Source organism: Arabidopsis lyrata, assembly GCF_000004255.2.
Source record: "Arabidopsis lyrata subsp. lyrata unplaced genomic scaffold ARALYscaffold_7, whole genome shotgun sequence".
NCBI classification, from domain to species: Eukaryota; Viridiplantae; Streptophyta; class Magnoliopsida; order Brassicales; family Brassicaceae; genus Arabidopsis; species Arabidopsis lyrata.
Genome location: NW_003302549.1, coordinates 23380609 through 23392459, shown reverse-complemented (window position 1 = coordinate 23392459; position 11851 = coordinate 23380609). Strand labels below are relative to the sequence as shown.

Here is an 11851-nt window from a genome sequence, read left to right as displayed (position 1 = left end):
AACAAAACGCGCACGGATTTCAAGCATCAAATTACCCAACAAAATTTTGGACCGCACTTCAAATTCACACAGCGGGTAATAACCAGCGGTTTCAATAAATAACGCACTGGATAATATTTTAATATTATAATTTTAAGAAATTTATTGTACATATGGATATATTACACACTTATTGGCAGTTTACCTTAAAAAATGTAGATCACTATCTCTCCATCTTGAAGAGTTAAGTTTTAAATTTAAATTACATTACAACATAGTCAATTTATGCATATGATATAAGTTAAAATATATTATATCATACAAACTAATAAACTATTTCATACAAAATTAAATTTATATTTTGATCGTATTAGTCGTTTATAAATATCTGTTATTATTTATTTATTAACATAAATTAAATTAATTAGTTATTAATATATATATATAATCTATAATCCGCACCGCAATTAGTTTTTTCACAAATCAAACATTATTCTGTACCGCTTATTTTATACAAACCGCACTTGTCCCGCAAATATATTTCTCCCGCACGTACCGCAGTTGAACCGTACCGCACTGTAATAACGCTTTCCCCGCACAACAAAAACCGCAGTTACCATTCGGACCCATATTGTACAAGCTGAGTAGAATTTTAGAATTTTAATTTTGTAGAATTTTAGTAATCATCAATGGCCCTATTTGGGTCATCAATGGCCCATTAAAGATATATGAGTTACATTCATAATTTTAAGGAAAAGAAATAGTTGGTGTATGCTCCTCGTAATATCATCTTATCTACAAGAAGCTTATATTGCTGCTACTAAAATACAAAATTGTTGGAAGTAATTTTTCAAGATATCAAAATGGAGTGTTCGCTGCAGCAACAGCTTCTCAACAACGGAGATAAGCTCTTTAGTTGTAAGCTCTAACACTTTCTTCCCTCATATTCACATCTATTAGTGCAAATCAAGAATAACTTTAACCAATCGATTGCAATTCCTCCATTTTCTTTGCTTTCAGCTCGACATAACCAACAGGTTTCGATAGAACAATTCCATGTAACAGATTCTCTTCTCGCAAACTCGCTAAACCTGTTTCATAAACCTATAAGTTCTCCAATATTGTCCATCATCACTTCAAGAAAGAGCAAAAGCCATTTTAGAGTAAGTGTTGGTTACTTGCAATTTTGTAGAATATTTTGTAAGTTGATAACATTTAAGAGATTATGTTGATAATTTTTTGAAATTGGTGATTTCAGTCATCTTGCAATCCCGGAAACTAAATCACTAAACTCAAAGATATTCCATAGTTGACCACTTAATTATTCAAAAAAAAAGATTAAGGTAACTTAATATGATTTAACAAATGTCTAATGTGATTATATAATTTAGGTTTGTGCAACAAGGAGAAGAAGGGTGCATTATTCGAACTCGGATACGTACGTACTGTTAGAGGCAGGACAAGACGAGCAGTTTGTGTCGGAAGACGAACTCAAGGCTAAGCTCAGAGGGTGGCTCGAGAATTGGCCGGTGAACTCTTTGCCACCAGACCTGGCTAGGTTCAATGACCTTGACGAAGCCGTCGATTTCTTGGTTAAAGCTGTATGTGAACTTGAAATTCATGGAGAAGTAGGTTCTGTTCAATGGTACCAAGTTCGTCTTGAGTAAGTAAAAAATCGTATTATGTCTTTTCAATGTACTAAGCACATTTCTTTAAACTAGTACATTTGTTTTGTTCTTTAATAGATACTTTTTATTGTTGTAGATGTCAAAATGTTGTGTGCTGATTTTATAATATTAATAAAAGAGAATTAGGGTCAAAGTTTTGGTAAATAAGACACTACTCGAACTAAACAATATGCGAGTTTGATTCAAGTTTTCTTTCTTATGTTGTAATCCAAATTCCTTTGCTTTGTGGTCTACATATTTTACTTTGTGGGACTTATCTCCAAGTTTCTTTAACAAAATCGAAGACGGCTGAAGTTCCATCCCTTTAAGTCAAAGAACTTTCAAGATTGAGATTCAATTGGGATTTTTGTAGATTGATCCCTGATCATGACTCCAATTATTTTTTTTAATTATCGCCTAATTAGAATTCAAAAGAGTCATTCCTGATGAATGTTGTTTATATATGTGATGTGATGCGGTTCGGTTAGAACTTTTTGTGCCAAATTATACGCTTTAACATTTGTAGTTTGTACAGAGAAAAATTAAAAATAAAAAGAAGCTTGAGAATTTTTCCTTGTCGCTCTGAAATTCTTCCAAATACACTGAAAATGCCTGCCAGTCGGTTGGAAAAGACACCATCTTCACCAATTCTGAACATTCTGTAAAAAATGCAACATCTTAGTTGTCGGCACCAATCATATACTACATCGCCCAAAGAAGAGTTTCCACTTTTGTATGTAGTGGAGTGAGACTTCCACAGAGGTTGGTAGCTGGGAACATATTTATTTGTGTTGTCCATTTTCGACCTATTGTTCATGATATAGAATTTCCACTATGTGAGTGCATGTAAAATCCGCGTTTTGACACTCGGATTTGTTGTTTGAAAGAGTATTGGAGATAATATATTTAATTGTGTTGTTACTGCATATAGTTATGTTTGTATGTAAAAAAAATCTTAAAAAGGTTTAATGACATTAAAATTCTTAAATTCATTTACGTTTTGGTGACTAAATTGTGTTTTAAGAACTTACTTATATTATCTTAATCTTAGTTCTGGTTTTTTATTATTTAGTTTAATTTAATCATATGTGATTCCTTATTTAATATTTTAAATAATATCTAATTTAACTTGCATGTTCATTTATTTTTTGTCAAACAACTTTCAATCACTTAAAACCTCAAACGAGGGAAGTTCATACGCATTGAAGATGAGATAAAAACAAAGGGAATAAAGATAAAGGCTCCATGAGTTTTCCAAAAAGATGCTTACCAATAAGAAGTTTGCAATGTTTGAAAAATAACGGATTCGACCATGAAGATGGGCTTCGTGAAATCCTCGACCAATGAGTGGTCATAGACAGCTCGCGCGGATAACGCATACAAGCTTTTAAAAAAGGCTCCACAGAGGAGGCTGTCAGATAAAGAAGGTTGTAGAAACTTCGGTAACCACCTCTCATTGGAGACGGGTCAAAATACCGTTCTTCTTCAAGCTTTTAAAAGTTTGCAAATTATCCATGAACTTGCCAAAGCATCTTAAGGAGTTGCTCACCTTAAGAATTACATATGCCCGGAAGATCCACCATTCGCAGGTGTTGATTGATATCATTTGCTTGAGCTTAGAGTTCAGGGGCAACAAATATAAAGAGTTGAGAAAGCTTCGGTAGTCAACGCTCCGTAGAGACGGATCATAATTTCGAATTCCTTCAAGCTTTTGGTTTCATAAGCTTTGGTTTCATGAATCATATCCCTAGTTGTAACTAATGGCAAGGTTTTCAAAAAATGTTTTTACCCAACTAGTAACGATGGTGCATTATGTCCTAATTGATGTCCTCGTTCAACTGGTTTCATGAAACAACACAAAGATTGACTAAGATTGGGTAAAGATGTGTTTAGAATCAGATCTGGATATTTGCTGAATATGGCGTGGGTCACAAATATTGAAATTGGGCTTTGAACACCTTATTGGATCAAAATTTTCTAAACCCACCAGATGAAAATCTAGTTTCAATTTGGTTGGCAGATGAGGGATCTGAGTCCGGTAGCCGTACTAAGATGATGATGATTGGTTTTGCGATGGCTCGAGCATTTCTGGTGAACGAAAAAGCGGTGGCTGATGGGTTGACTTGAGATTCAAGGCACATGAAAAAACCATGGGAGTTTAGTTTCTCCAGTGAGGGAATTCGGGATCAAGAGGAGCAATAGGAATGGTGCCGGGGAAGATGATGCGAGTAGAGGGTGAGAGATGGACTTCGACAGCCATCTGCTGCTTACTTTGATGCTAATTGTTAATACGCCTGAGAGATGCATGTGGTTCGAGAAGATTCGAGAGGGTTTAAAGAAGTAAAAAAGTTTAACTAAAGAGAAAGCAGAAACACGAAATCGAGAACTAAGGAATGCATGGTGATTTATGTCCCGACGCCGGCAAGGAAGAGCTTTGCCGACGTCGGAGAACAGGTTTGGTGGATATTCCATGATTCTTGTGTCTGAGAGATTTTTTAGCATAAGTAAAGAGTTTTATTTTTCTAAGTATCTAACTTGCATATTCATAAGTACCGAAATTCATTGATGGATTTAAATCATACTAGTATATAAGTTTGAATGGGGTTGGGTTTAATTTAATTTAATTGTGTTGTTAATGCATTTGATTTTTTGATTTTAATAAAAAAAAACATTCTCAGAAAGATTAATTCACCCAATAAGTAAATTAAATATATAAAAATGTAAATTAAATATATAAAGTGAGAGCTAAACGATTTTATAGTTAAGATGATCTATAATATATAATATATTAAGATGTAATATATTAAAAATATAATGTAAATTAAGTTAATTTTATAGTTAAGATGATCTATAATATATAAAAATGTAAATTAAATAAAAAGATTTTGCACCAATAGAGTGAGAGCTAAACTCAACTTTGATATATTATGTAATGAATGACTTTAATACTTGTGAATATGTAAATTAAGTATTATATAAAGAATCATACGTGTTCAAATTGAAATTAAAGATTTGGATATATTTTAGAGAAATTGTTAAAAATGCCCCTTTTTCAATACCCCTTTTCAAAAATGCCCCCTTTGAGAGTCCATTTTTAAGTTTGCCCTCTTTTAATTTTTAATGACCATTTTACCCTTATTTGAAACAAAATTAGGTCCACAAAATACAAAATATTTTTTGGCGGGAAAAGTGATCCCGCAATTTTCCCGCCAAAACACTTGTAAAAACCTTTAAAAAACCTTGTAAAATTTTCCCGTAAAAATTTTTCCCGCCAAAAAATTTTCCCGCCAAAACAATTTTTTTGCGGGAAAAATGATTCCGCAATTTTTTTTGCGAAATTTTTTTGGCGGGAAAATTTTTGGCGGGAAAAATTTACAAGGTATTTTAAAGGTTTTACAGAGTATTTACAAGTGTTTTGTAAGGTTTTACAATGTATTTTAAAAGGTTTTACAAGGTACTTATAAGGTTTTATAAGGTATTTATAACTTGTAAAACCTTATAAAAAACTTGTAAAACCTTATAACTTGTAAAAACCTTATAAAATAGCTTGTAAAATCTTATAATATCTTATAAATACCTTGTAAATACGTTGTAAAACCTTTTAAAATACATTGTAAAACCTTATAAATACCTTGTAAAAAACCTTTAAAATACCTTGTAAATTTTTGGCGGGAAAAATTTTCCCGCCAAAAATTTAACGCCAAAAAAATTGCGGAATCACTTTTCCCGCAAAAAAAAATTTTTGGCGGGAAAATTTTTTTGCGGGAAAAAGTTTTACGGAAAAATTTTACAAGGTATTTTAAAGGTTTTACAAGTTTTTACAAGTGTTTTGGCGGGAAAAATTGCGGGATCACTTTTCCCGCCAAAAAATATTTTGTATTTTGTGGACCTAATTTTGTTATATTTCCTTATATATTTGTGATATCTTTTATTAAAAGAAGGGTAATTTAGTCATTTTGTACATAAAAAGGGGTATTTTTAAAAATGGACAGCCAAAGGGGGCATTTTTGAAAAGGGGTATTAAAAAAGGGGCATTTTTGTGAGTCTCCCTATATTTTATATTTCATTATTAATTAATATTTAAGGTAATTTTAGAAAAATTTAGCAAAAAAAAAACCTACTGTAGTTTGAAACTAGGTCTTAATGTAGCTGTTAATGTAGTGGTACTAAAATATAAAACCTATTTAGAGCATCTGCAGTGGCATAACTTGGGTCATGTTCTTCACATTATTAAAATTGGGAAATAATGAATAGTGGGCTTGGATCAGAGAGAATCGATCTTGCCCAAGATGTGTTTTAACCCTTGTTCTTCGGTGTACGTGGCAGCCCGTGATTGGATCCGCTTTTTTGCAAAGGAGAAAACATTTTCATTTCTCCAAAAATCGAAATCGCGACTAGGTTTCTTCTTCCTTTCCAAAGCGGCGATAGCTCATCATCTTCTCCGATTAAGGTTTGTTTTCCGGCCATTAAAACACCAAAATCGAGATCTCTTCCATGTAGAAATCGATCTGTACATAGTTTTGTGAATTTCATCCGTTAAAAATGTCTTCTTTGTCGATTCATAGGTCCGGCGATTTGAAGTCGAAGTCGAATTCCTTTCCTTACGCCTTTGTATCCTCGTCTCCTCTGTCTCCCAAATCTCATCTCCGGCGAAATAGACAAGGTAGTCCCCTCGTGTCCTCCCTCAGTTATGTTTCATCGATTTTGGGTCTTGAAATCTGTGAATTAGGTTTGGGTTTAGTATAAATGTTATAGGGTTTCATCTAATCTGTCAATTAAAGGTTTGGATTGGTCTCGAATGTTTGATTGGTTTATGTCTTGCAATTTGTGATTGTCTTGCAATTTGGATAAGATGGTCTTGCAATTTGGATAATGATCCCTGTTTCCACTTGAGTTGTGATGGTCTTGCAATTTTAAAACTGATTTATATGAAACCTAACCCTTAATGTTTTAACAAAACTGAATTGCTAGATGATATGAATTTTTAGGATATTCTAGTTGAGTTCAATGCGTTAACACAACCAAACTTTTTTGGTTTACTTATAAAAAACACTCAATGACCTTCATTTACTTCTGAAGTGACTGAAGTAGGTAATGGTTATTTAGAATTAAAAGTCTTTAACAACACTACATTACATCCAACTGCTTAGAATTAAAAGTCTTTAACAACTTCTTAACTTCTCTATATTACATCCAAGCCAATACTAAATCTCTCATACCTTCTACTTCTCTGATCCAATAATCTCTCTTCAAGCCAATAGTCTCTGTTCTAGCCAATAATCTCTCTTCCTCTGAATGCTATGGAACCAAATAATACTCCAAATAATAGTCAGTCTCAATCCTACTTCAGCCTTCTTAACTTCCCATATGATGGCTTTGATCGCAATGCAAACATTGGTTCCTCCCAAATCCCTCCTTTTAGTTCACAAACTAGTTCAAAAAGGATGCAAGGTTCCGAAATGGTGTATCACCGCTAGTACAATGTACTGCAGCAATTCGGCTATTAGCATATGGGACTGGGTCGGACTCGGTTGACGAATATTTACGTATTGGTGAATCGACTGCTCGTGAATGTTTGGAACATTTCGTCGTCGGAATAGTGGACTTGTTTGGCACTGAATACCTACGGCGACCCACACAAGAGGATCTCCGAAGGCTACTCTTTTATGGAGAAAAGCGGGGTTTTCCCGGGATGGTTGGCAGCATCGACTGTATGCATTGGAAGTGGAAGAATTGCCCAACTGCTTGGAAAGGAATGTATTCACGAGGCACCAGTAAACCAACAATTGTTTTGGAGGCGGTAGCTTCACAAGATCTCTGGATATGGCACGCATTTTTTGGAGCGCCAGGTACTAGTAACGATTTAAATGTTCTTGATCAATCTCCAGTTTTTAATGACATTATTTACGGTCGAGCTCCCGAAGTGACGTACTATGTCAACGGAAGGGAGTATAATTTGGCTTACTATCTGACGGATGGCATTTACCCCGAATGGGCGACATTTGTTAAATCCATCCCAAAACCACAACACCCGGAACATAGTTTGTTTGCTGAACGTCAAGAAGGTGCACGAAAAGATGTTGAGCGTGCATTTGGAGTCCTGCAATCTAGATTCGCCATGATTAAAAATCCATCTCTTTTATGGTCGAAAGGTAAAATAGCATATATTATGAGAGCTTGTCTCATACTCCATAATATGATTGTCGAAGATGAGCGAGATTCATACACTCTCTATGACGAAAATGAATTCCGACAAGAAGATGAAACCGAAATACCTCGGGATCTTACGTTTTCAGTAAATATGGCTACAAATCTTGAAGGTTTAGGTGATGGGCATACAAGAATTCGTGATAGACAAGCACATCACCAATTAAAAGAGGATTTGATTCAACATATTTGGAATAAATTTGGACAATAAACTATGTATTAATTAGATAAAATGTTTTTGTGCTTTTATTAAGTAATATGTTTGTTTGTTTATTGTTATTTATATTTTTAATGTTTTTTTTCATAAATATTTAGTATTGTATTTTCACAAACATTTCACTTTTAAATGTTTTAATAATTGTAAAATCTTAATTTAATTTAGATTATTATATTATTAAATCTTAAGATCTTACACATGTTCTCCCACTAATCAACTTCTAAACAAAAGATCTAAACACATGATCTTACATTATTTTAACATTATATTCTCTCTAAGAACATCCTCACATGATCCCCCATTGATGATGCCCTTAGAGAAGATATGTGGATTGTGGGCCTTGTGGCCAGGCCGTGATGTGGCAGAAAGCAGAAACTAGGGACATTTTATTGTCATTGAGAAGAAACTTTATTATATAAGATTAACTGATTAAATAACAATGTGCCATGTATTATATGTAATGTTATACTCCACAAAAGTGATTAAGTAAGATTCTACTACACAAAAGTAACATTATTTAACACGTTAATTACTGTTTGGAAGATATTATGGACGGAGAGAAACAAAAAATATTATTTGTTGTGGCTCTACTTTTTTTTTGTCTTTAAGCCTCAAAAATTAGAAAGCGTGTAAATTGTCAGAAAACTTGTGTGGTCATTTCAAAAGAAAACAACAAAAAGAAGTAAATAAAAAATAACAAGATTTTAATTAATGAGAAATAACAAGAAGTAGTTGCATTGCACTTTTGATTTAAATTATATTCAAATGGTTATTGTCCAAACATAACACTCTTTTCTATATATAGGTAGTCTCTTCAATATCACAAATACTCGAATCACAATATTAAACACTTAAATAATTCATAATTTTCTTGTAGAAAAGATTCAAAAACAAGTACAAGCAGTGAAAGCTCAAGAGAGAGAAATGATGGGTAGCTTGAAAATGGTCTTTCCACCACCTCCGGTGACAAGATTCCGGCAACGGGTAACGGCGAACGGAGATGGGTTTCCGGCATTTCTTCCGAAGGAGATACAGAACATAAGAGACCCATTTGCAAGAGCTTTAGCTCAAAGGATTGTACGAATTCCTGTTCCTCTTCAGGTTCTTCTTCTCTCTATCTCTTGCATGTACTAAAACAGAGAATTTTGATCCTTAATTTCTTGAAAGTTTTTAAGTTTTTGTGTAAGAAAATGAAAATGTCTTTGCAGGTGGGAAACTTTAGAGGCAGTGTAATGAGTAGCTGCATCAAACCACTTGTTCAATTACATGACAAAAGTCCTGTTGTTCTTCTCCATTGTTTCGACAGGTTTTGTAATTTTTTTTTTTTACTGACAGTATAATTATTCTTGTGAACACTGTGTCTGACTTTTAACTTTGTCGGAATTCTTTTGGGCTTTTAGTTCTTGTCTTGAATGGAGACGCACTTATCCTCTGCTTGAACAAGCTTGTCTTGAGACTTGGGCTATTGATGTTCTTGGTTGGGGTTTCTCAGATCTTGGTAAGATTTACATTTTTACACAAATTAAACAAGATTCTTGAGAATTCGATTTTAGAAGATATTAATGTGTGATTGATTCTTTTCAAAATTCAAGAACTTACTGATTTAACGACATTGTAGAGAAACTACCACCATGTGATGCAGCATCTAAGCGACATCATCTATTCGAGGTCAGTACTATTTATCAATTATACTACAAGAAAACAAGCGAATAACAACGAAAAAATTCTGTCACTAAATGAATGATATCAGTCGCTATATCACTTTCTTTTGGGACAACTAACTATACACTAAATGTACTATCATCGATGATTACAAATTCGTGTTACTGCTAAACAACAACACATATAAAGTTGTGGCAAATTTAGCATTGACGTTGGGATCGTCTAGTCCGTCTTGAATTTCCTGATGATTTTTGCGATAGATTCTGTTGGTTGGTAAATAATAATTGATAAAGTGACAAATGCGCGACTATATACTTGGTTGAAACCGATGAATTATTTACAGAATTTCTAAGGCATAGCTTATTCATTGGTATTTGATCGTTAATTTAGTGAAAAATCCACTGTCGCTATATAGTCTGTTTCGTGTAGTACTCCTTGTTGTAATATGCGGTATGGATTTTCCCCATGGTTAATCCTTTGTTCTTTGGTCTTTGGTTTGAATTTCAGCTTTGGAAAACATATATCAAACGACCAATGATCTTAGTTGGACCAAGCTTAGGAGCAACCGTAGCAGTTGATTTCACTGCTACATACCCCGAAGCTGTAAATTTTCAGTTTACCACAATCAAATACTCTTTTGGATTAAACCCATCTTAATACTTCACTCAGTAAATCTGATTATTTCCGCGCTTTTCAGGTTGATAAATTGGTTCTTATTAATGCCAATGCGTATTCTGAAGGAACCGGTCGGCTCAAAGAGTTACCAAAATCCATCGCTTACGCTGGGGTTTGTCCGAAAACTCTTATTATACTCGAGATTTAACGTTTGTATTAACATCGTTGTTGTTCTTTCAGGTAAAGTTGTTAAAGTCATTCCCTCTGCGCCTTTTGGCCAACGTCTTAGCCTTTTGTTCCTCACCCTTATCCGAGAACATAGATTGGACTAATGTAAGATCAAATCCCCCTTCATTTTTTCTTATCTTTTTCATATATCAAAGTGATTAAAAAAAATGACTCTGCTTTTGTGTAGATTGGCCGGTTACATTGTCAAATGCCATGGTGGGAGGATGCTATGGTCGATTTTATGATTAGTGGAGGCTATAACGTCGCATCACACATCAAACTCGTAATAAAAATACTTCACATAGTTATCCAAATGTAACAAAAAAAACCGAATCAGCTTATATATGTTCTGACTTTGTTTACATTTTGGATGTAACACGTGCGCAGATCGACCATAAGACGCTCGTTGTATGCAGTGAGAACGATCAGATTGTTAGCAACCAGCTCTCAGTTGTAAGTTTTCTTCAATTGAAAACATAGAAAAGTTAGTTGAAAAAGTTTCTTAATGTCATCAACAAAATGCAGAAATTGTTGTGTGAGCTAGCAAATGCGGTTTTACGGGAAGTACCAGATTCCGGTCATCTTCCACATGTTGAGAACCCTAAACACATTGTGAAGCTGATATCGGATTTCGCCAGTGGAAAGCTCTATTGATTCCATATACTGTAAACTCTGCTTCAAACTCATTGATTGGCTACAGAGGAAGGAGTTATAACTTATATATGATTAATAAAATACAAATTATTAGATTAGTCCATGATGAGCCTGGGATGGCTATATATATATGTATTTGTTTTATGAAAAAAGGAAGCAATAGAAACATCTACATAATCATTTTCTAAGCTATAAATTATAAGTGTATTGATTTAAATTCAAGATTGTAGGGAGGTATGTGGATGCGAGATCCGCTAAGGTGATTTTCTCCAAGAACATGTAATGAAAAAAGCTTTGTCTAAACAGAACAAAACCAAACTCAAAGAGATGTTTGAATTAGGGAAATGATTATAAAAGACAATTTGATTGCTCTCTAAAACTCTCAAGTCCAAAATAGATTTTTTTTTTTTGTCCAAAATAGATTTATTTTCTGATGCATGCTTCTACTCTATTTTATAAACCAAACTTGTTTTCCTTTCGTTGTGGTTGCCAGTTCTAAGGTGATGTAGAAACTGCTTCATGAATCATCTCAAAAAATATCTCACATTTATTGAAACTTTTGGTAGATGATAAAAAGTACTATGTACTGTTTATTGAATTAGTTCATGGATCATATTAAACA

The 11851-nt window shown here is 33.7% G+C and overlaps 3 protein-coding genes across 3 annotated transcripts; all 3 read left to right on the top strand.

The window, feature by feature from the left end:
• Positions 1 to 703: 703 nt before the first annotated feature.
• Positions 704 to 1800, top strand: LOC9306869 (protein CHLORORESPIRATORY REDUCTION 7, chloroplastic). The gene is made up of 3 exons (XM_002870753.2): positions 704 to 897; positions 1000 to 1142; positions 1371 to 1800. The coding sequence occupies exons 1-3, from the start codon at positions 843 to 845 to the stop codon at positions 1644 to 1646; spliced, it is 474 nt and encodes a 157-aa protein (XP_002870799.1). The 5' UTR covers positions 704 to 842; the 3' UTR covers positions 1647 to 1800.
• A 1790-nt stretch (positions 1801 to 3590) lies between these two features.
• On the top strand, positions 3591 to 4250 carry LOC110226577 (the record flags this gene model as incomplete). The annotated part of the gene is given in 2 exon segments (XM_021018529.1): positions 3591 to 3816; positions 4009 to 4250. Coding segments are annotated over 2 exon segments (351 nt in total), but the record flags the coding sequence as incomplete, so codon positions are not given.
• A 4554-nt stretch (positions 4251 to 8804) lies between these two features.
• LOC9306868 (putative 2-succinyl-6-hydroxy-2,4-cyclohexadiene-1-carboxylate synthase) lies at positions 8805 to 11446 on the top strand. Its single transcript, XM_002870752.2, has 10 exons — positions 8805 to 9171; positions 9279 to 9376; positions 9471 to 9568; positions 9689 to 9738; positions 10240 to 10335; positions 10430 to 10519; positions 10588 to 10680; positions 10763 to 10858; positions 10963 to 11028; positions 11101 to 11446. The coding sequence occupies exons 1-10, from the start codon at positions 8995 to 8997 to the stop codon at positions 11227 to 11229; spliced, it is 993 nt and encodes a 330-aa protein (XP_002870798.1). The 5' UTR covers positions 8805 to 8994; the 3' UTR covers positions 11230 to 11446.
• Positions 11447 to 11851: the final 405 nt, after the last annotated feature.